General features: G+C 52.2%; 2 protein-coding genes across 6 annotated transcripts in view; both read left to right on the top strand.

The window, feature by feature from the left end:
- Adat3 (adenosine deaminase tRNA specific 3) overlaps positions 1 to 4,456 on the top strand; it is a 4,843-nt gene extending 387 nt beyond the window's left edge. For both annotated transcript variants that reach the window (XM_008837130.3, XM_008837129.3), the window contains exon 2: positions 3,376 to 4,456. In XM_008837130.3, coding sequence (XP_008835352.1) covers positions 3,392 to 4,432 — 1,041 coding nt within the window. In that variant the 5' untranslated portion in view covers positions 3,376 to 3,391 and the 3' untranslated portion in view covers positions 4,433 to 4,456. The remainder of the gene's footprint in view (positions 1 to 3,375) is intronic.
- Positions 1 to 14,877, top strand: part of Scamp4 (secretory carrier membrane protein 4) — a 15,284-nt gene extending 407 nt beyond the window's left edge. For 2 of the 4 annotated variants that reach the window (XM_008837134.3, XM_008837133.3), the window contains exons 2-7: positions 5,908 to 5,954; positions 6,526 to 6,654; positions 7,524 to 7,680; positions 9,144 to 9,245; positions 11,438 to 11,555; positions 13,620 to 14,877. In XM_008837134.3, coding sequence (XP_008835356.1) covers positions 5,948 to 5,954; positions 6,526 to 6,654; positions 7,524 to 7,680; positions 9,144 to 9,245; positions 11,438 to 11,555; positions 13,620 to 13,799 — 693 coding nt within the window. In that variant the 5' untranslated portion in view covers positions 5,908 to 5,947 and the 3' untranslated portion in view covers positions 13,800 to 14,877. Of the gene's footprint in view, positions 1 to 3,513; positions 3,602 to 4,759; positions 4,900 to 5,907; positions 5,955 to 6,525; positions 6,655 to 7,523; positions 7,681 to 9,143; positions 9,246 to 11,437; positions 11,556 to 13,619 lie in introns of those variants that run through there. The other 2 variants (XM_008837135.3, XM_029565434.1) reach the window with 2 other exon arrangements.
- Positions 14,878 to 24,282: the final 9,405 nt, after the last annotated feature.

Below are 24,282 nucleotides of genomic sequence, written 5' to 3'. Positions count from 1 at the left end.
GGGCGGGGGGGGTGCGGGTGGCGGTTCAAAGAGGGTTGCGCGCGTTTAGGAAGGCGGGTGCGCGTGCGCGAGCCGTCAGTGCTGCTAAGCATGCGCACAAGCCTTTATGCCCACCACTCCTTTCGCCGACTCTTTGCTGCGCGTGCTTTTGCCTTGTAGCTGGTACCGGATATCCCAAGACCTTTGATTGCTTCCGGTTTGTATGGTCTGGGTTATGGCGGTCAGTCCCCTGCCTCAGAGCTATTTACCAACTTTAGAACTAATGTTCTGTTTCCCTTTAAGCCGTGGTATTTTACGCACAATCGTTGACTATTTTTCGTGATACTAGGGATGGAACCCTGGAATTACTATAGCTAGGCTGACCTTAACCTCTGAGCCACACTCGCAGCCCCTTATTGGGGGAATGATAGCCAGCGGCACTATCCATTAGCCACGCCCCCTGTCCCTTACTGGGAGAGTCTAAGCTGTCACTCTACCCCTGAGCCAGGGTCCCAGCTGGGTATTCTAGGTAGGAGTTTGGCCAGTTCGCATCGTTACCAACCTTACCACCTGTCACCTACAACTAAGGTTCATGGAAGTGTCCCTTTTTTGTGTGTGTGGTCCAGCTGACCTGGAACTCACTATGTAGCCCAGGCTGACCTCGAACTCACAGAGATCTGCCTTGCCTCTGTCTCTCAAGTCCTGGGATTATAGGCATGTGCCACCACACCCGGCTGGAAGTGTACATTTTAATCCTAACATTTGTGAGGCCAAGGCAGGAGGATTACTCCCGAGTTTGAGGTCATCCTGTTTGGCATAATTAGTTCTATGCCAGCAAGAGCTACACAGAGAGGCTTTGTCTCAAAATGGGAAGCAAGCATAGTGAATGTGCCCTGTATCAATGAATTCAAAGGCCCCCTTTGCCCTCCATGTCATTGGCTACCATCCCATAGCCTTTTTTTTTTTTCTTCGGTCTTTTCGAGACAGGGTCTCCTTGTAGCCCCAGCTGTCTTGGATTCACTATGGAGACCAGGCTGGCCTCGAACTCACAGAGATCCGCCTGCCTCTGCCCCCCGAGTGCTGGGATTAAAGGCGTGCACCACCTCGCCTGGCCCATCCCATAGCTTTTTAACTGTCATCCCCAGAGATCCACATACCCTGGCCTTCCTGTCTCTAGCTTCCTTTCTCTGTCCCATACTTTGTTTCTTTTCAGACAGAGGTTGTAGCCTTGAGGGGACAAACGAGGCTGTGTCTTTTGCCCTGGAGACAGAGGGGCTTTGTGGCCCAGGCAGGCCATGTGGGCTACAGATGTGGTATGTTGTGTGCAGGCAGGGAGATCCAGATGCCACTGTAGATCCTCCATGGGCTCTGTCTGCATGGGTCCTGTGTAGTGACATCCATGGCTGAACCAGGCAGTGGGTTCTAAAGGTTGGTCAGTGAACAGAGCAGAGTGATGCCACCTCTGGCAGTCCAAATGAGCAGTGAAAGCTGGTATGTGAATCCATGGTGAAGAGATCCCTGTATTCCAGGATGGAGTAAAGCCCAGCTATGGAGAAGCCAGGGGTGTGTCAGGTCACTCCTTCCTGAGTAATGTTAGGACTGCCAGTACTTATTTATTTTATTTTTTTGGTGTTTTTGAGACAGGGTTTCTCTGTAGCCCCAGCTGTCCTGGAACTCACTACGTAGACCAGGCTGGCCTGGAGCACACTACATAGACCAGGCTGGCCTGGAACTCACAGAGATCCACCTGCCTCTGCCTCCTCAGTGCTGGGACTAAAGGCCTGTGCCACCACACCTGGCAGTACTGCCAGTATTTAGTGTTAGGAACCCCAGCCATATCCATGATGGGCACAGACAGCCCTATAGGTCACTTATGTGGGTTCAAGTTTTTTGGGTGTTTTTGATTGTAGGTATAGGACTCAGGGCTTTGTTCATGACAGTCATGTTCTCACTACTGTGCCACGTCCACAGCCCCTCATTGGGGATCCTAGGCTGTCACTCTATCCTTGAACCCTGCCCCAGCCCCTCACTGGGGGACTCCAGGCTGTCACCCACCCCTGAGCCCCTGAGCCACACCTCCAACCCCTTACTGCAAGATTGTAGTTTCTCACTCACCCCTGAGCCATGCCCCCAGCCCCTCCCTGGAGAATCTGGACAGACCTCTGGTGATTTTCATGAACAGTGGTGCAATCTTCTGGCCTGTAACTTGTGGTTAGCCAGCAGGGTGCAGGTGGGCCAGGGACATCCTTTAGGCAATAGATGAGTTGCTGGCTTTACTGCCTGCCTGAGGCAGGTGGGCTGGATGACATAAAATAGGAAGGCAAGCTGGGCATGGTGCCACACAGGCACACACCTTTAGTCCCAGCACTCGGGAGGCAGAGGCAGGTGGATCTCTGTGAGTTCAAGGACAGTTTGGTCTACATAGTGAGTTCCAGAACAGCTGGGGCTACAGGGAGACCCTGTCTCAAAAAGACCCCCCAAAAAATATAAATAAATAATAATAAATAGGAAGTCGGAGGTGCTAATCTCTTGGGAGGTCAGTGTTCGAAGACTCCTGGTGGGACTGTTTCTCCCCTTGGCCTGCCACCTCCCATCCTGTCCATCCTAGCTATTACCCTTGAGAATCCCAAGAATCAGCTCAGGCCTGAGAACCAGGATCCCCGCCACCACCTCCTGGTCCTGCTTCTCCGCAGTTTGGCCCCTTGACCAGTCTCACTTTTTCTCCCGTGTACCAAAGGGCAGCTGTGGTCCTGTTGGCTCAGGCCTGGTCAGAACACTGGGCATAGCAAGCCATGAGCCTTGGCAAAAAGCTCATGTGGTATGGGTCGGCACTTTCCTAGGCTAGCCCATTGCTACAGGAACTGGGAAGTCTTGTGTAGAGTCCTCAGTGCTGGCTTGGTGGGGAGTTGTTGCATACTAAGCCTTTTATAGGGGATACAGGATGTTGAGATGGGATTTTGCTATTTAGCTTTGTACAACTGGAACTCACCATATAGCCCAGGATAGCCTCCAGCTTATTGCTATCCTGCCTCTTCCTCCCGAGTGCTGGGATGATAGGCCTTCATCCCTATGCCTTGGTGCAGGGAATGAACCCAGGGCTTTGTACATGCCCAGCAAGTACTCTGCCCACTGAGCCATAGCCCCTGCTGGTGAATTTCACTGTAGTTCTGATTGTCTCCAAACGTACCCCCAAACACGGCATCCATCACGTGTGTGAGGACACCTCAGTGCTATACTGAGCCCAGGGAAGGTGATTCTTTGCATACTAGGAGTTAGCAGGGCGAGTTCAGACCTGACTCCTTCCTTTCGGCCTCTTGGAGCCTGCAGCATCCCAGGACAGACCCCAACCCGTGAAGCTGACGGATGATGCTCCACTCCAATCTCTGTCTCCCACAGTCCAGCCTCATGGACAATGGAGTGCCCTGGGCCCAAGAAGACTGGGAGTGAGGAGCAAGAGCCGGCACAATGGCAAGCCCACCCTGTCCTGTCAGAGCAGCAGTCAGGGGCCGTAGAACTGGTCCTGGCCTACGTCGCACCCATCCTGGACAAGCGCCAGACCTCTCGCCTCATCAGGGAGGTGTCCACCATCTATCCACTGCCCGCCCAGCCCCACCTCAAGCGGGTACGCCCCAGCTGCACTGCAGAGGGGACCCATGCCTTAGAGTTGTTGCTGTGCCTGGCTGGGCCTTTAGCTGGCCCACGTTCCCTGGCCGATCTCCTCCCAAGACCGGCTGTAGACCCTCATGGCCTGGGTCCACCTTTCCTGGTGCCCATACCTGCCAGGCCACCCCTCACCTGGAGCCAGTTTGAAGAGGCTCGGGCCCACTGGCCCACATCCTTCCACGAGGACAAACAAGTGACCAGTGCACTGACTGGGCAGCTCTTCTCGCCTCAGGAGCGTGCTGCCATTCAGAACCACATGGAACAGGCTGTGCATGCTGCACAGCAGGCAGCTGCCCAGGGCCTGCGGGCTGTGGGTGCTGTTGTGGTAGACCCAACCTCAGGCCATGTGCTGGCCATGGGCCATGACTGCAGTGGCGTGGCCAGTCCCCTGCTGCATGCCGTCATGGTATGCATTGACTTGGTGGCCCAGGGCCAGGGCCGTGGTGCCTGTGACCTCAGTGCCCACCCAGCCTGTTCCTTTGCCCCTGCCACTGTTGTCCAGGGTGCCTGTGTTGGTAGTGTGCGCAAGCTAGACACTGATGAGGAGGAGGATGGCCTGCCGTATGTGTGCACCGGCTATGACCTATTTGTCACCCGAGAGCCCTGTGTCATGTGTGCCATGGCCCTTGTCCACTCCCGTATCCAGCGTGTCTTCTATGGGGCACCCTCACCTGATGGCGCCTTGGGTACACGCTTCCGTGTTCATGCGCGGCCGGACCTCAACCACCGTTTCCAGGTGTTCCGGGGCATCCTGGAGGACCAGTGCTGCCTGCTAGACCCTGACCCGTAGGCCCAGTGGCCTCCTGCATGCTTCCAAAACATTCTCTGCTCCTGGCCAGAGGACATCACTTGCAGTTCCACCAACCGTGGCTCCAGGGGCTCTGTCTTGTGTGTTCACAGACATGGACAGCCTGTGCCAGCCATCCCATGCCATCCTTTCTGCTGGTCATGAGAATGCAGGCTCAACTGTACAAGGGATGAGCTTGGTGGCTGTCCTGTCCCGTCCCAGTAGTCCTCCGAGGTCATGTCCAGGAACTGCCATGGCATGTGAAAATAAACAACCTCTAACCAATTTACTGTCTTGAGGAAGGCAGTGGACACTGCCGGGCTTTGGGCGGACAGGTCTGTGTGTGGGGCCAGATGGCATGCAATGGTGAGACCAGCTTCTTGGTGGACTATAGGTAGCTTGGGGTGTTTCCAGGGGCAGAGAAGCCCCAGGTGGCACCTTGCCTGTCCCCAAAGTCTGGAAGGTTCCAGGTATGTATGGACACAGGATGGTCTGGGGTTGGTTCAGCCACAGCCTGCTCATGATTATTCTTTATGGGGGCCTGGGAGGTTGCAGAAGGATCAGGACAGTTAGGGCTGGGACCACTGTTGACTAGCTGCAGAGTAGGTGCCTGCTGCCTGGCACCTATGTTGCTAGGTCCAGCAGGTACTGTCCATAGGAACCCTGTCCTGGCAACAGTCTCCACCCATGGGGAGGTGACATTCTGCTCACCGTGGCCACACAGTAGAGAAAACACCAGAACCGGCCATGTGCCCACCAGCCTCCAGGGAAGGCCAGGCTAGATCTGATTGGAGGGTCCACGAGGCAGCCTGGAAGTGGACAGAGGCAGGAACCGTGGCCCAGCCATAGAGAAAAGGTGGGGACTGGCCTGTACCCCCCCATGGCCCTCCAGAAAGATGCTCCCTGTAACCAACAGGAAGATGGGCAAGGGAGGAGCTGTGGGGCAGAGTAGAGCCATCCAGTTAGCCCATCTGGAGCCTTAGGACTGTGCTTACTGGTGGCACCTCTTTAAGCAGGGCCTGCTGTGGCACCTTGCCATACCTGTAACTTTCTAACCTGGGCTGACGGGAGATGGGTCTGAGACCTAGTGAGGGCCATGCAGACCTGGCCATGGCACATGGGTACAGAGCCACCCTGAGGAACAAGCCCTGGGTGCCCATGGGGCTGTCCTGGGGTCCTTGTGGGGGTTAGGCACTCACAGTCATCTGAGGGGGCCACTGTCCAAAGTTAAGATGGGGAGGACATTGAGATTGATAAAAGACATCTTGGCTGCAAGACTGTGGGTGGGGTCAGGTGGTGGCCTGACCCATCTGAGCATGGCCATGAGAAGTGACGCCAGGCAGCCCTGCATCCGGGCCTGACACCTGCTGAGCCAGCAGTCCATCCAGCTGGCCTCAGTAGAGCCTGGAACGGTAGACATGGTGGGGGTCCCCCAGATCCCTGTGGCCACAGGAGCCCTAATACTCATCTCCTTTCAGGTGGCCGCTCCCCCTGGGCACCAGGTCAGCCAGCGCAGGGATGGCTGGTAAGTGGCTTAGGAGGCCTTGGCATGTTCAGGGGTCAGCCCTGTCCTCTGGCAGTGTCTCAAGTCCCTAAGACCCTGGACTTGGGAACAGTGTTGGCCTGGCCTTCCCCAGCTCCTGCCTTGTGACACTGGGTACCACCGTGAGGTATAGACAGGATCTCCCACAGGAAGCTGCCCCATGGAAAGTTTCCCTCGACCTGCAGCAGTTACCCGTATCATCCAGCTTAGAGATGCAGAGGGTGGGCATGAAGGGCAGCTCAGAGGGGTACACAGGGAACACAGGGCCCCCCCTTCATTCTCCCTGGGAACACAGGGCCCCCCCCCTTTCATTCTCCCTGCTGGCCAAGTGCTCCAGGACCCCAGGGCCTTTGCACCTGCTGTGCCCTTTCTCTGGTGGCTTTAATTGAACAGTGTCCCTCATGGTGCTAGGTCTCAGCTGGCTCAGTGGGCTCAGGCTGGTCCCTGGGAGGGTCTGCATCCTCCCCACCTCCACTTCAGAGGCCTGGGCTGTTGGGGGGCTGCCTTGGCTCCTGGCCATGCAATGTGTTGAGGCCCAGGTTTCCTTCTGCAGGGAAGGAGAACAACTTCCCACCCCTGCCCCACTTCCTGCCACTCAAGCCCTGCTTCTACCAGGACATTCCAGACGAGATCCCCATTGAGCACCAGGTGCTGGTCAAGAGGATCTACCTCCTGTGGATGTGTGAGCCTGGGTGGGGGGTGGGGGGATAGGGGGAGGATTGCTGGGGAGGAAAGCAGGGGAAGGGGAGGACGGCCAGAGAGCACAACTGGGTATACATCCCCATGATGGGGGGCAGCTGGGGAGGATAACCGAGAAGCACAGCCTGGGAGCACCCAGTCCTGGGAGAATGGTCAAGGAGGATGACTGGGGAGGACAGGAGAAGACAACTGGGATGCATAGCCTGGGGAGGAAAACCCAGGGAGGACAGCTGGGGAGCATTCAGCCCAGGGAGGATAGCCAGGGAGGATGGCCGGAGAAGGCAGCAGGGAAGACAGAAGAAGATGGCTGGGAAAGAAAACCCAGGAAGGACATCTGGGGAGTACCCAGCCCGGGGAGCACAGCCTAGGGAGGATCACAGGGTTCCCATGGAGACCAGGAGCTTGGGGCCTGCCACTCAACAACCAACATGCAGGACAGGGCAGCCCTGTAGGATCCTTAGCTCACCCAAGTCATCTGAGTCCTGGAGTTCCTGCACCCTGGTGTCCCTGCATGAGGTGCATATCCAGGTGTGGATAGGGAGACTCACTGGGCCAGACAGGTGTCTCCTGGGTCTGATATGTGTCCCCTGCATCCAGCTGGTTTTAGAAAGTGTCCCCTTTCCCTAGAAGGTCCTTGGATCTGGCATGTGTCCCTCAGCCTGGTGGATGTCCTCTGGGCCAGCAGATATCCCCTTGGCTTGGCATATGTCCCCTGGGTCCAGTATGTGTCCGCTGGACCTAGAAGGTCTCACTTGGGCCTAGCATGTGCCCCCTCTCCCAGGCAATTGACACCTGTGCCTGGCAGAGGTGCCTGGTGACACTTCCCTCTCTCCATTCATTCTTGGCCCCCAGTTTACTGTATCACTCTTGGGGTGAACCTGGTTGCCTGCCTGGCCTGGTGGATCGCTGGCGGCTCCGGGGCCAACTTTGGCTTAGCTTTCCTCTGGCTACTGCTTTTTACCCCCTGCGGCTACATGTGCTGGTTCCGACCAGCCTACAAGGCCTTCCGGTAAGCACTGCTAAAGCCTGCAGGACCCAGGACTTCGCAGGTATTCTTCCTGGTTAGTTAGGGACTCCTCTGTACCAGTGCTGTGCTCAGTGTTATGGGCAACTGACAAACCCATCCATAGGTTGGGACTTCTTTCCCTATCTCAGGGAGCCATGACATGTCCAGGGCCTGGTCTCCATTGTGCTCCTGCCCAATTACTAACAACCATCCCCCCACTTCTCCACTGTGAATGGCTTTGTCAAGACTTCTGGGGGTTCCATTTGTGGGGGTGCTGGGGTGGAACCTGGGGCATGAGACATCGCTGAGCCATGCCCCCCAGTCCTTGGTGCTTTGAAATGGACTCTAGCTTGGAATTGATAGTGCTCCTGCCTCAGCCTCCTAGGTGCTGAAAGAGCAGACCCTGGCCCCCACACTCAGCCTTGTTTTGAGATTTTTTTTTTTTTAATTATTTTTATTTTATGTGTGCTACTGTATTGCCTGCATGTAGGTAAGTGCATCCATGTTGTACAATGCCCACAGAGGTCAGAAGAGGGCATCGGATACTCTGGAACTGGAGTTACTGACAGTCATTAGCTGCCATGTGGGTGCTGGGAATCAAACCTGGGTCCCTGTAAGAACAGCCAGTGCTCTTAACCTCTGAGCCATCTCTCGAGTCCCCTCGTTTTGAGATTTTTTTTAATGTTACTACATTTTTTTAATTTTATGTATATGTGCATACACCCATGTGCTACAGCATGCGTGTGGAGGTCAGAGGACAACTTGCAGGAGTCAGTTCTTCTACTACATGAGTCCTGGGAATTGAACTCAGGTCATCAGATGTGGCAGCAAGCCCCTTTACCCACTGAGCCATCTCGATGGCCCCTGTTTGAATTTTAATAATGACCTTAGTGAGTTGTAGCTCATGTACTGCAGTTTCCTGATTTGCAGTAGACCTCTGTTTTAGTGCATTAACATTAGCCATTGCTGGTACTTCGAGAACACTGTCACCCCAAAGGGAAGCTCATTCCCATGAGTAGTCACTTAGTCCCCTCCCCAGCCACCATGAATCCACTTCCTGCCTTTGGATTCTCCTGTTCTGGACACTTTCTGTCATGGAGTCCCACACTGTGTGGCCTTTTGTGTCTGGGCCTCTCACTGAGCACAATGTCTTTGGGGTCCCTCCACACTGTGATATGTGTTGGAGTCTCCTGTTCAAGGCTGAGTAGTACTCCAGTGTGTGAAGAGACCACACTGTGTATCCATTGTCCCTCCGTGGATGTATGTGCTGTCCCTGCCCTTGCCTGTTATGTTCAACCAGCCCATGCCTGGTTCCTTGGGCACATTGTCATGTTTGCCCATTAATGGTCCCTGAGCTGCAGGCACTGCCAGCCTGATAGAATTGGAGGGCTGCGCAGAGAGGTGGGGGCACATAGCCTGGCTTTCTCCTTGGGGACTGGAACCACCACAGCTTTCTGTCCTCACAGAGCCGACAGTTCCTTTAACTTCATGGCGTTCTTTTTCATCTGCGGAGCCCAGTTCATCCTGGCCGTGATCCAGGCCATCGGCTTCTCAGGATGGGGTGTGTGGTAAGCTGTCGACACCCACAAGGATCCGGATGTGGGTCACCTGCACTCATGTGCACATGTGGGGGTTCAGTGTGGGCCCCATGATGTCAAACACACCCTGAGCTCATGGTGACCTGTAGAAACAGAGGTCTACATATTGCCTCGGGTTGGGTGAGGGTGGCATTGGACCCCCAACTACAGACTTCCACATCAACAAGCAGCCAGAACTGGTCTTTGTTTATTGTTCTGGCCTGGAACTCACTTTGTAGACCAGGCGGCCTTGGACTCCCAGAGATTCACCTGCTCTGCCTCTTGAGTGCTGGGATTAAAGGCATGTAGTATGGTACCACACACACACCCTTAGAGTCTCTCCTGAGCTCCCTGTAAACCACAGTCCCCACCCTACTCTGCAGCTTCCTCCTCAGCAGCTGGGGAGGGGGGCAGGCCTCCCCTCAGGGAGTCTGCAGGTCTCAAACAACTGTCACCCACCACCTTTGGACCTAGTTACTTCACCCACCCGGGCCTGAGTCAGAGTGGTAGGTGATCTCAGGTTGATCGTTGCCACTCCTTCCTGTCCTCATGCAGCACCTCCCTAACTAACTCCTCCAGAACAGTGGACAGCAAGAGGCTGGGGTCGCCAGCTTGTGCCCAGTGCAAGTGAGTGCCTGTTCTGTTAGCCAGGAGGAGGCTGCACTCCCCCTTCCTCCACTGGGATGCCTGAGCTCAGTGCCATCCACTCTTTAAAATCCTTAGGAGAGATGAGGATCAGTAGGCAGAATGCTAGTAGCTCAGTGAGCAGAGCACTCCCCTAGCATGCACAAAGCCCTGGGTTTCACACTCGGCACCGTGGTGCATGGCTTTAATCCCAACACTTGGGAAGCAGAAGCAGGCAGATCTCTGTGAGTTCAAGGCTAGCCTGGTCTACACAGCTCCAGGCCAGCTGGGGCTACAGAGAGACCCTATCTCAAAAAGACCAAAACAAAAAACAAAACCCTGGTTTCTGTCCCCAGTACCTAAAGAAACCAGGTGTGGTGGCACAGGCCTGTCATATCAGCACTGGAACAAAGCTGGGGAGATGGCTTAGCTGGGAAACCATGAGAACCTGGGTTCAAATCTCCAGCATGTACTTAAGCCATGGCACATGCCTATAATCCCAGCTCTGGGGACTGAGACAGCTGACCAACCAGTCTACCCCAAACAGTGAGGTTCAGTTAGAGACCTGATATCTGAGCCAGTGAGAGGGCTCTGGGCAAAAGAGTGCAGCCAAGCCTGATCTGGGTTTGATCCCCAGACCTACATGGTGGAAGGTGGAGAATGATGGAGAGATTCCACCACTAACCTCTGGTCCCTGCACAGGCCCACATAGCACACCCAAAATAAGGCCAGGGGCCACAACTTGCTCCTGTCATCCCAGCACTCAGGAGGCAAAACCAGGGTTCCTGGGAATCCAAGGCCAGAGAAGTGAGACCTTCATCTTAGAAAAACCAAAAAGCAAGCACAAAAGGATCTTTTTGTAGCACACCCCAGTGAGTGCTTGGGAGATGGGTGTTTTTGGAGAATTCAGAGAACTTTACACATTTGGCTCATTAAGCTATGTTCTCAGTCAGTCATGTGGGGGTGATGTGCGGGTTTTTTTAGGAGGGGTATTTTGTTTGTTTGTGTTTGAGACAATGTCTCATGTAGCCCAGGGTGACCTTACACTCAAACATGTAGCCAAGGATGACCCTAAATCCCTGAATTGCTCCCACCTCCACTTCCCTAGTACTGGGATGACAAGTGTCTGCCACCAAACCTGACTTATTTAAAGTGCCTTGGGATTTAGTTCAAGTTAGTTTTAGCCTGCTGCAGTGGCTCATGCCTTTAACCTCAGCCCTCAGGAGGTGTAAACCAGCTAGGGCTACAAGGAAGACCGTCTTAAAACAATAAAAAACATCAGGTTAGTTTTTATTATGACGACATTACACTGTAGGTTACTGCAGAGCTTTGGTATAAAGCTTTATATCCTGTGGTCTCCCTTTTGGGGACATTTTGTGAACAGAAACTTGATAAATCATTAAATTTGTTTTGATAATCATTTTTGTGTTACTCTGTCACCTTATGGTTCTTTGATTGGGTCCCCTTCTTGTTGGTTTGTGGGCATTCTTTGTATGTGAAGGACTGCAGGCTCCTCTGGGTGTGCTGAGCCTTCCTCCCCCACCCCCTCTCTCCTGCAGTGGCTGGCTGGTGGCTGTTGGATTCTTCCAGGTCAATGTTGGGGCTGCAGTGGTCATGCTGATCCCAGCCCTCATGTTCACCCAGTCTGCTGTCATGATGGCGGTTGTAATCATGAGGGTGAGTCTTTTAGTCTCAGGTCTTCCAGAACCATCTCCAGGGAGCAACACAGAACACCCTTTGTCCTCAGAGGCCTTGACCTGGAGTGTTGTCCACCAGGAGCTCAGAGACCCAACACCCAGGGGCTTTTGGGGGTACATGTGGCCCCTCTGCTTAGCAAGTGTCAATGCCCCAGACTCCAGGGCAGGCTGGGAATATGGAACTGCATCATGGCAGGTGAAGCTTAAGATCCCTCCTGTGGGGAGTAGAGACCTGCCCTGGGGTCAGAAGACCCAGGGCCAGCCCAGCAGCCACCTTCTGAGCACAGGCCTTGGGCCTGTGAATGGCTCTGTGCTGGACTTGCACCAGAGATGGAAGGAATAAAGCTGCAGTAGACAGCGGAGAGGATGCAGATCCCACCTGGGGGTGACAGAGACCAATAAGTTAAACCAGAGAGCTTCCTTTTGGGTTGTTTTGTTTTGCTTGGGCAGATTCGGGACTTTGCATGTTCCAAGCCAGCATTCTGCCCAGCCCACAGCCTCTTTGCCTTTTTGGGGGGATATCTTTCTGAGACAGGGTCGCCCTGTAGCCCCAGCTGGCCTAGAACTCACTATGCGTTAGACCAGGCTGGGCTCCATCTCACAAAGATTAGTCTGCCTCTGCCTCCGCAGTGCTGGGGTCAAAGCATGTGTGCCATCACACCTGGCTTACATTTTTTTTTTAATTTTTAAATTTTTTATTTTACGTGTATGAGTGTATTGCCTGCATGTGTGTAAGTGCACCTGTGTCGTACAGTATCCAGGAAGGACAGAAGAGGGTGTCGGATTCCCTGGAACTAGAGTTATGGGTGGTTCTTAGCCTTTCTGTGGGTACTGGGATTGGAACCCAGGTCATCTGCAAGAACAACGAGTGCTCTTAACTACTGAGCCATCTCTCCAGCCCCTCTATTACTTTTATTTTATGTGTATGTGTATTACTTGCACGTGCTCCCATGTCATGCAATGCCCAGGGAGGTCAGAAGTAGGCTTCAGATCCCCTGGAACTGGAGTTACAGACAGTTGTTAGCTGCCATGTGGGTGCTGGGGTCCAGTGCTTTATTAACTGCTGAGCCATCTCTCTGGCCTCTTTTAAAAAAAAAATTTGAGGGGCTGGAGAGATGGCTCAGCGGTTAAGAACACTGACTGTTCTTGCTGAAGACCCAGGTTTGAATCCCAGCACCCACATGGCAGCTGACAACTGTCTGTAACTCCAGTTCCAGGGGATCCGACAGCCTCTTCTGTCCTCCATGGGCATTGCATGACATGGGTGCACTTACCTACATGCAGGCAATACACACATACACATAAAATGAAAATAATAAGGGGCTGGAGAGATGGCTCAACGGTTAAGAGCATTGGACTGCCCTTGCAGAGGACCTGGATTTGATTCCCAGCACCCACATGGCTGCTATGAACTGTCCTTAACTCCAGGTCCAGGGGAATCTGAAGCCCTCTTCTGACCTCCGTGGCATTGCAGGACACGGGTGCACTCACTTACATGCACGCAATACACTCATACACATAAAATAAAAACGTTTAGAGAAAATAAGTATTTTTTTAAAAATTTATTTGAAGCCGGGTGTGGTGGTGCACGCCTTTAATCCCAGCACTTGGGAGGCAGAGGCAGGCGGATCTTTGTGAGTTCAAGGCCCACCTTGTCTACATAGTGAGTTCCAGGCCAGCTGGGGCTACAGGGAGACCCTGTCTCAAAAAAAGACAAAAAAAATAAATTTATTTGAAGTTTTATTTTTATTATGCGTATGAGTATTCTGCCTGCATGTATGAAGTGCACCCACAGAGGCCAGAAGAGGGCATCGGATCCCCTGAACTGGAGTTCAGATGGTTGTTAGCTGCCATGTGGATATTGGGAACTGAACCTGGGTCCTCTGCAAGAGCAGCCAGTGCTCTTAATGCTGAGCATCTCTCTAGCCCTTACACATCAGCATGATGTCATCAGAATCAGGGACTTTATCCTCCCCAGCAGGCCCCAGTCTCTGCATTCCCTGCGCTGACCTCCCTGTTCTCTGCCCTTGTCCCTGATCCACAGGTGCACAGAATTTACCGTGGGGCTGGTGGAAGCTTCCAGAAGGCACAGACAGAGTGGAACTCTGGTACCTGGAGGAATCCACCCTCGAGGGAGGCCCAGTTCAGCAACTTCTCTGGGAACAGCCTACCTGAGTACCCCACAGTCCCCAACTACCCATCCAGTGGCAGCCAGTGGCCATAGGTAGCCATCCATGGTCAGGGTCACCTCTACCCTGTCCCCTCGTCCATGTGGACCGTGGTCCTTGTCTCCAGGTCCCTGAGGCCCCCATCCCCACTGAACCTGTAACATCTGTGTGTGGGCCATACCAGACCCCAGCTGGTGTCTTGCTCTGTCTCTGCCATTACCAGGGCAGGAAATCCTGGCCTGACCCCAGAGAGGCCACGTGCGTAGGGTCCAACCCTCGTGTTGCCCAGGCCTGTGAGGCTGAGCCTGGGATGTGGACAGGAATGGATGGAAGCAGCACCTTGGTTGCCATGGCCATGATGACAGCATTCCTGGCTCCGCCACCCACCCTCCATGGAAACAGGGACCCAGGAAGTCCCTCTTCACGTGCAACAATGGTGACAGCCCGGCTGTCCCGTCCTAAAAGTATCCTGCACACAGGCACACCTCTGGCTGCCCACCAAAGGGCCAGAAGCCCTTAGTGACCTGGCTATCATGAGGCTCCTCTTTCCTCACAGGCAACTGCAGGAAAGATCCCACCTCAGCTGAGCAGCAGGCCAGGTTCCCCAGCCAGAGGATGACTGGGACCTGAACCCAGGAACAGATACGTGCCTTAGAGAGAACTCTCAACGGAAGCTACTTGCTCCCCAACCCTCCTGGGACACCAGAGGAGCCAGAGTGCATCTTGGGGTACCCACCACACCTTCAATGACGTTGGACCCCAGCGCTCCCCTTGTGACCTCCCAGTGCTACCAGCCAAGCTGCCAGAGTCCGTAGGTCTCTCCACAGGGCCTCGCCCTTACTGTGCCTCTTGTGTGCCAGTGTCTCACCAAACTGCCCAGGCACAGGCTGTGTCTACACCAGGACACCAGAGGCCACCAGGACAGAGTCAGGGCTTTGGGTGTAGTATGGATCCCTGCTGCAGACGGGCCTACTTTGAGTGAAGCAATGCAAAGTTGCCTGGTGCCTGGTCTAGGGGGACACGTCCTCTGGCCACCTGCAGTTCCTCCCTGCCAACCCCGAGCATGTGCACTTGCATGCCGTGGTAGATTTAAGTGAGAATATTCTGGAAATAAATCCTCTTTCTGCCGCAGAATCTGTTTTCGTATTGTGTGCCTGTGTATCTGTATCTCTGTGTGTCTGTAATACGCAGTGAGCATGTAGGGAGGCCAGAGGTTGACACTAGGTCACTTCTTAGTCACTGTCCATCTTGATAATTTGTTTTTTTAGAGACAGGGTCTCCCTGTAGTCCCAGCTGGCCTGGAACTTGCTTTGTAGACCAGGCTGGCCTTGATCACACTCTGCCTCCTGAGTGCTGGGATTAAACGTGCGCACTACCATGCCTGGCTTTATTTTTTTTTTTTATATATATTACCGTTTTATATGTATGAGTGTCTTGCCTACATGTATGTAAGTGCACCCATGTCATGGAATGCTCGAAGAAAATAGAAGAGGGTGTCAGATCTCCTGGAACTGATGTTAGGATGGTTGTTAGCCGCTATGTGGAGCTGAGAACCAAACCTGGGTCCTCTGCAAGAGCAACTAGTGCTCTTAACCTCTGAGCCAGCTCTCCAGCCCCGACTCCTGGTTTTATATTAGGATTCTGAGGATCATCGTCTTGCAAACAGTTTCCCAACTAACTGCCTCCCCGGCTCTTATTTTTTATTTTTTAAAAGTTGGGGGTGCCGGCCGGGCATGGTGGTGCACGCCTTTAATCCCAGCACTTGGGAGGCAGAGGCACACAGATCTGAGTTCAAGGCCAGCCTGGTCTACATAGTGAGTTCCAGGACAGCTGGGGCTACAGGGAGACCCTGTCTCAAAAAAGACAAAAAAAAAAGTTGTGGGTGCCAAGCTGGGTGTGGTGGTACAGGCCTTTAATCCCAGCACTAGGGAGACAGAGACAGTAGATTTCTCTGAGACTGAGGCCAGCCTGGGTTACATAGGGAGTTCCAGACCAGAGAGGGCTGCATAGTAAAACCCTGTCTCAAAAACAAAACAAAGTTCAGGGTCATCCTCCGCTACAGAACAAGTAGGAGGCTAGCCTGGGCTACATGAGACCTTGTCTTGAAAAAAGGCCTTACTGCGAGTGGCTGCAGTCCAGAGCTGTGGGATGGGGACAGACTCACAGTGGGATCTGCTAATGTCTTTCCTCGGTACCTTAGCTGACCTGTAGAAGTAGGGTCTCTGTAGAAGTCAAATTGACATTAGGGTGGGTCCTGGGTCAGCCACTGTGACTGGAGCAGGACCCAGACATGGTCACATGTGAATTCCTGTGCCCACAAGTCAAGGATACCGAGGGTCATGGCCACCATGTGCCACTGGAAGCCGGCTGGGGTGGACTCCTGCATGGTGGCCACCGTGGGAGCCAGGGCATGGTGGCACACACCTGTCTGCTCCTTGACCCTCGACTTTGTGCCTCAGATCCGAGGTAGAAGTTTGCAGTGCAGCCCTTGGTGTGTGCAGCTGGCCTGACCCCCATCTTCCCTTCCATTGTTAGGATGCTATTCTGCCCGTGGTCACCAAGGGACACTCTGGGCTTTCCTGTCAAGGGCCTGATCCTGCTCTACATTCCCCAGGGCTACCCTATATGCCCACCTCAGAATATTTACTCCCTGTAGCCCTGGCCCTTTTATCCGCCTCCCCCATGGAGCCCTGTCCCCAATAAGGCTGATGTGACCCTGTCATTTACTGTAACCCTTTCCTTTTTTTCTTTTTTTTTTCTGTCTTTTTGAGACAGGGTCTCCCGATCCCCAGATGGCAGCCTCAAATTCACAGAGATTTACCTACCTCCACCTCCCAAGTGCTAGGATTGAAGGTGTGTGTGACCACACTGGCCCTCTATTTTTTTGTGACAGGGCCTCAGGTAGCCCAGGCTGGCCTCTGACTCCCTAAGTAGCCAAGCATGACCTTGAATTTCTGATCCTCCTGCCTCCACTTTCCAAGTGCTGGGCTGACAGGCATATGCCACCATCCTGAGCTAACCCTTTTATTGGTCCATTCTGTCTGCCTGTACTTCCTGGTGCTCTTCCAGATGTCAGAACACAGCATAGGACACAAAGGCAGGAAGGGGTCCCAACACAGTCTGCACACTCTCTATACAGTTCATGTTCAGTGCTCTTTCTCTAAGCCCCAGAAAGTTCTGGAATGTTTTAAAATAGTGAAATAGTGCCGGGCGTGGTGGTGCATGCCTTTAATCCCAGCACTTGGGAGGCAGAGGCAGGCAGATCTTTGTGAGTTTAAGGCCAGCCTGGTCTACATAGTGAGTTCCAGGCCATCTGGGGCTACAGGGAGACCCTGTCTCAAAAAGACTAAAATAAATAAATAAAATAGTGAAATAGGGGGGCTGGAGAGATGGTGCAGTGGTTAAGAACACTGGTTGTTCTTGCAGAAGAGCCGGGTTCGAATCCCGGCACCCACATGGCAGTTAACAACTGTCTGTAACTCCAATTCCAGGGGCTCTGATGGCCTCTTCTATCCTCTGAAGGCATTGCATAACATGGGTGCACTTACCTACATGCAGCCAATACACTCATACACATAAAATAAACATAATAAATAAAATATTTTTTAAAAAATAATAAAATAGAGGAAAGTTATAGAATCACTGGTGTCAGAATGTGGAGACAGGAGGGGCTGCCTCACCAGAGAGCCCCTAGTCTCAGGATGGTAAGTGGGTAAACTGTACTGCCCCTCCTTCCCATGCACAGGGCAGGCATCACCAATCAATTAAAAAGATGATATCCTACCTGGATGTGGTGGTGCATGCCTTTAATCCGAAGACTGGGGAGGCAGAGGCAGGTAGATCTCTGTGAGTTCAAGACCAGCCTGGTCTAGTGAGTTCCAGGACAGCTGGAACTACAGGGAGACCCTGTCTCACAAAAAAAAAAAAAAAAAAAAAAAAAAAGACCAATATATATATATATATGTTTTTGTGTATTTCATACATAAAACCATTTTAACACCATTTTTATACCCCCTGCCCCTCCCCTTTGGCACCTCCCATAGCCCTCCCCCGAATGGAGTTCATACATTCAGTCATTTGTTTGTTTTTGTTTTTGTTTTTTGTCTTTTTGAGACCGGGTCTCCCTGTAGCTCCAGCTGTCCTGGAACTCATTATGTAGACCAGGCTGGCCTCAAACTCACAAAGATCCACCTGCTTCTGCCTCCCAAGTGCTGGAATTAAAGGCGTGCACCACCACACCCAGCTCATTCTGTCATTTGTATTAAGGCCTACTATGTAAAGTTAGTGTTTTAAGATGTCCCTCAGTGCAAGTTCATCCACCAGGATCTAGTCAACCAAGAGTCTCTCCCTTCAAGAAGATCAGCTCTTCCTCACCCATCAATAATCAGTTGCCAATAATTCTTTGACTAAGATTGAAGCCTGCTGTTCATTTCCATAGTTCTGTGCTGGGTTTTTGTCTGCCTAAGTTTGTATGGGTCTTGTTCATGCTGACACCATTGCTGTAGGTTTGTATGAGGAGGGTCCCAGGCACCTCTAGTACTATTTCCGTATGGTCATGCACCTCCTCCCTGGCTCTTACAATCTTTCCACCCCCTCTTCTGCAACGGTCCCTGAGCCCTGAGTGAGTGGACCTCAATATAGGAGTCCTGTAAGGACCCACACTCTGCAGACTATTATTCTCTGCATTTTGGCCATTCGTGACCGCTTGCGTTCCTGGCTCTCTGTTGCATGAGGGAGCTTCATCGATGAGAATTACAAGATGCATTAGTGTCTCTTCATCCCTTGTTCTATGTTCTGTGAATCTTAGATGTAGAGGTTGCATCCTAGATGTGCCACTTAGGCTTGGGCAATTCACAGAAAATCTCTGTGTGTGACCAGTGGTGTAAGGTTTTCATACTTTAAAAAATATTTTATTATTTTTATTTTATGTGTGGGTTTGAGTACGGAGGTCAGAGGACAGCTTGCTGGGGTTGGTTCTCTCCCTTGTGTGGGTCCAGTGGATGGAACTCAGGTCATCAGGCTCAGCAGCAAGTGCCTTTACCCACTGAACTATCTAACCAGGCTGGGTTTTCTTTCTTTGTTCCTTTGAGACAGAGTCTGATTTAGTCAACACTGACCTCAAAGTTTCTATGTAGCCCAGGCTATCCTAGAAGTCATGATCCTCCTGCATCCACCTCCTGAGTGCTGGGATGACAGGTGTGTACACCACCCCTCGTTTATGTGGTGCTGGGGATGAACCCAGGACTCAGTGCATGCTAGGTGAACACTCTACCCACTGAACCCCCAGTGTGTTGTTTTTCATTTTTAAAATATTTTATTTTTATTTTATGTATATGAGTGTATTGCCTGCATGTATGTGAATGCACCCATGTTGTGCAATGCCGTGGAGGTCAGAAGAGGGCTTCGGATTCCCTGAAACTGGAGTTAAGGACAGTTCGTATCCACCATGTGGGTGCTGGGAGTCAACCCCGGGTCCTCTCCAATAGCAGTCAGTGCTCTTAATCGCTGAGCCATTTCTCCAGCCCCAGGTTTTCCTACTTTTAATTATCTTTTTAAAGATTTTACCAGCTGCGGTGGTGCATGCTTTAATCCCAGCACTCAGGCAGAAGCAGATGGATCTCTCTGAGTTCAAGGCCAGCCTGGTCTACATAGTTCAGATCAGCTGGGGCTACAGGGAGACCCTATCTCAAAAATATCAATAAAAAAAGAAAGTTTAGATTTTGGTCTTTTTTGGGACAGGGACTCCCTGTAGCCCCAGCTGACCTAGAACTTGCTATGTAGCTCAGGCTGGTCTCAATCTCCCAATCCCAGAGATCTGCTTGCCTCTGCCTCCTGAGTGCTGAGATTCACAGCATGCATCACCAACCACACTTGGCTCTTTTTTTTTCAGACAGGGTCTCCTGACTCACTATGTAGCCAAGGCCTGCCTCATCCCAACTGCTGGGAAGATAAGTCTGAACTACTTAACTTAGCTTTATGTGGCTTCTTTTTTAAATTTTTTTTCTAATGTATATTTTTATTGAATTTTTGTGCATTTCATACATCTTAATCATATTTGGAATCCCTCTCCTATCTGTACCCCCATAACTTGTCCACAGGATTTCATGCATTCTGTCATATATGTTAAGGCCTATTGAGTCAAGTTCCCAGATGTCCTTCTGTGTGACTTCATCCACTGGGGCCTGTTCAGCCTGTCTAGTGTCACTCCTTTAAAGATCAACTGAAGGCTGGGCATGGTGGTACATGTGTTTAATCCCAGCACTTGGGAGGCAAAGGCAGGCAGATCTCTGTCAGTTAGAGGCCAGCCTGGTCTACATAGTGAGTTTCAGGCCAACTGGGGCTACAGGGAGATTCTGTCTCAAAAAAAAAAAAAAAAAAAAAAAAGAGGAACCATCAAAGGGCTGTGATGTTGGACATTGCCAGGTGTGGTGACGCACACTTTTAAGCCATCATTTGAGGCAGAGGCAGGCGGATCTCTGTGAGATCGAGACCAGCCTAGTCTACATAGTGAGTTCCAGTTTCAGGCTAGCTGGAGCTACTGGGCCACTGTCTCAAAAAGACAAAAAATAAATAAATAAGTAAATAAATAAATAAAAATCAACTCCTCCTTACACAGCAGTAATCTATTGCCAATAGTTCCTCAGCTAAGGTTAGGGCCTGCTGCCCATTTTCCTATGCTGGGTTTTTGTCTGATTGCCTTTCCATGGGTCTTGGGCATGCTATCACCATTGTTGTAAGTTCATATAAGCAAGTCCCAGGTGCCTGGAAGACTCTTTCCTTATGTTTGTGCACTAACCATGGCTCTTACAATCTTTCCTCCTCCTCTTCCACAATGGTCCCTGAGCCCTGGGTGAGTGAAGTTTGATATAGGAGTCCTATCCAGGGGCACACATTCTGCAGTTTTTCAACATTTTAAAATTTATTTTTATTTTATGTGTATGTGTATGATCATTTTGCCTGCAGGCATGTAAGTGTACCCCTGTCGTGCAATGCCTGTGGAGGTGAGAAGGCATCAGATCGCCTGGAACTGGAGCTACAGAGATGCTGGTGCTGGGAATGGAATCCAGTCCTCTGCAAGAACAGCTAGTGCTCTTGACTGCTGAGTGTCTCTCCAGCTGCTGAGTGTCCTCTTAGAAGGATGCTTTTTGTTGGCTGCAGGACACACTGAAATCCAGTTTTATCAAATCCTCTTCCAAGTAGCAACACCTGCAGCTAGTTTACCTTGGTAGAGGTCAGGCTCTTGAGGTTCCAGGTGGACATAGGTCTTGGGGGAACATCACTCGACCCTGGTCCTAGGAATTGGGGTAAAGTAGCTTCTCGTTGTGGATCCCTAAGGTGCTTGGCAGGGTGTTGAGAGTCTAACACTTGGAGTGACTATGTCACTGGGTCTGCTGGGACTTTCTCAGTGTCAGCATCAAAACTCCAACATCTAGGCTGGGGCTGGGGCTCAGTGGATAGAGTGCTTGTAGCTCAGTGGGCAGAGGTCTTATAGTTTAGTTGCTCGAGTACTTACAGAGCAGTGGGTAGAGTGCTCACCTAGCATGCAGGAGGCCCTGGGTTCCATCCCCAGCACCACATAAAACATGTGGTGGCACACACCTGTCGTCCCATCACTTAGGAGGTAGAAGCAGGAGAGAGAGAGTTCAATCTTCCTTTGCGACTCACCCAGTTGGAGGCCAGGTTGGGCTACATGAGACTCTCTCAAAACAAAGCGAAACAAAACATGGACATTCTTGGGTTGTTGGGATGTCTCTAGGGGAAAGACACTTGCTGTATAAGTTTGACAAACTGAGCTTCCAAAGTGGGAACCCAGATCCCACATAAAAGTGGAGGGAGAGCCGGGCGTGGTGGCACATGCCCTTAATCCCAGCACTCAGGAGGCAGAGGCAGGCGGATCTCTGTGAGTTCAAGGCCAGCCTGGTCTACATAGTGAGTTCCAGGATAGCTGGGGCTACAGGGAGACCCTGTCTCAAAAAGACCAAAAAAAAAAAAAAAAAAAAAAAAAAAAAAAAGTGGAGGGAGAGAACAGACCTTATGAGTTGTGTCTTGACCTCCATATGTGATGTGGCTTATGTGTGCATGCTCCTGGTAGTGCAAACACGTGCAAACCAATAATAATTCCAAAAACAATGTTAAGAATTCCAATATCTACTGATCATGGTGGCCCACACCTGTTATCCCTTTACCCAGAAAACTAAGGCAAGAGGATTGCCACAAGTTCAAGATCATCCTGGGCTACACAGTGAGTCCTTCAGTCCAAATATTAAACCAGGGGGCTGGAGAGATGGTTCAGTGGTTAAGAACACTGGCTGCTCCTGCAGAGGAACCGGGTCAAATTCATCCTTGATCTTATAGAGATCTGCCTGCCTGTTTCCTTGAGGGCTGGAATTAAAGGTGTGTGTGGCACCTCCCCTTTTTTGTTATTTCGTTTTGTTTTGTTACTAGTGTTTTTGTTGTGTTTTAGACAGGGTTTCCCTGTCACCCACCACAGCTGGCCTGGAACTCACTATGTAGACCAGGCTGGCCTTGACCTCACAGAGAACTGCCTGCCTCTATCCTTGCCCCCTGCCCCAATGCTGCAGCCCAGGCCCAGCCCACCTCTATTCTTTGAAGCCTAAGCAGCTCACAGCCATGGCTGAAACTGGGCTCAGATCACATGGGGTCTGGCTTTCCCCAGAGCCATCTGTTTAATGCAGACCTCCTCAGGAACTTTGCCACCTATGACATCACCCTTCCCCAGGACCCAGGACTCCCTGAGTAGCTCACCAGTCTATTTTCAGAGGCTCTGAGGATACCTGAATAGAAGTGTCTCTTTCAAGTTCACAGACATCTGCATTGGAGAGGTAGTGGGATTAGGGTGCATGGGGGAACCTCAGAAATCAACACTGCAACTGCACTGGCTACTCCCAGGCCTGGCCCTTTGATTGCACAGGATCAACCACATACAGCAGTGCATGCAAGCACTTTGAAGGTTGCGCCAATTGAATACCAGCTGGATTCAGAGCCCTCCCTCGGTGGTACAAGTGACTGGGTGGCTCAGGTGACCTGCTGTGGGCTGGGGACCCCAGAAGCCCTGGATTTGCTCTCGCCCTTGGGGATGTCTCCATGAAAATGAAGAAAAGGAAAAACCAGGGGGTGGAGGGGGATGCCTGTCATCCTAGGCACTTGAGAAGCTGAGGCAAGACGACTGCCACAAGCTTAAAGGCAGACTGCGTCAAAAAAAAAAAAAAAAAGAAAAATCCAAATTAAGTTTTAAAGAACTGACACCGAGAAGATCAGGCCTAACTCTGCCCACCTGCCATTATCAAAAATTGACACTTTGGGGGCTGAAGAGATGTCTCAGCGGTTAAAAACACTGGTTGTTCTTGCAGAAGACCAGAGTTTGAATCCCAGCACCCACAGGGAGCTGTCAACTCCAGTTCCAGGGGATCCGATGGCCTCTTCTGTCATCCGCGGGCATTGCACTACACGGGTGCACTTACCTACATGCAGGCAATACACTCATACACATAAAATAAAAATTATAAATAATAAATTTTTTAAAAATTGACACTTTTGTGCAATGCTGAACATTGATTCTATTTTCTCACTTAGTATTACTACTTTCCTTAATGGAAGCAACTTCCGGGATGAGCACCGCCCCATCATTACGAAGATCACACCCCTCGACACCGCCCAGATGACGTCAGGTGGCGAGATGATGGCGTCACGGACGCGGCAGCGAGTTGGCCCCAGGACGACCGCCACGCGTCTCCATAGCGACGGCGGAAGCCCCGTCCCCAGAAGGCGGAGTCTCTGCTGCTCCTATTTACTCCCCAGGCACGCTCCGGCGGCCTCCGGGATCTGGCGTCGCTCGAGACTAGCAACTGGGCGGCTTCGATCCAGTCGTAATGCGCGGTGTCGTCGCGCAGTCACCGCCTTCTCTAGGCTCTGTCGTAAAACGGCGCACCGCCTCTTGACCACACCCCTGGGTTGTGGGAAAGCTCTGCGCCCGCCTCTAAACTACGCCCTGGGGTTGATGTAAAACTCTGCCCCTACGGCTGGGCCACGCCCTCAAAAGCCATAAAGGATGCCGCTTCAATGCCACGCCCCCTTCATTATCGTAACGTTCGCTCTGCACGTCTCCGCCTCAGCCACGCCCCTACGCTGTTGTTCAAGTGCCGTTCCCGCCTCCAGGTCTAGCCCCGGAATAGTAAAGAGCCAGCCCCTTCTCTGAGGCCACGCCTCACCCAGTCGTAAAGCGAGGGTCCCTGGCTGACAGTCACGCCCCTGAATTGTGGTAAACCAACGTCTCGAACCTCGTAGGCCACGCCCTATGCTATTGTAAAGTTCGTCCTCCCATGAAGGCCACACCCCGCGCTGTGACGTGTCGACGCGCGCACCTCCCGCTGCTTGGCGGCGCGTGCGCAGTGGCGCGCGCAAGCCACCGCCCCCCGCTGGCCGACGCTGGCGGCGTAAGGCACGCGGGGGCTCCGCGGAGCGGGCGCGGCTGAGCGGCTGAGCCCGGCCCTCCCCGCCGAACATGCCGAGGCCGGCCCG

Source organism: Nannospalax galili, unplaced genomic scaffold (assembly GCF_000622305.1).
Source record: "Nannospalax galili isolate Female #2095 unplaced genomic scaffold, S.galili_v1.0 scaffold77, whole genome shotgun sequence".
NCBI lineage: Eukaryota > Metazoa > Chordata > Mammalia > Rodentia > Spalacidae > Nannospalax > Nannospalax galili.
The sequence above is the reverse complement of the archived record's forward strand: the minus strand, read 5'-3'. Positions and strand labels throughout refer to the sequence as shown.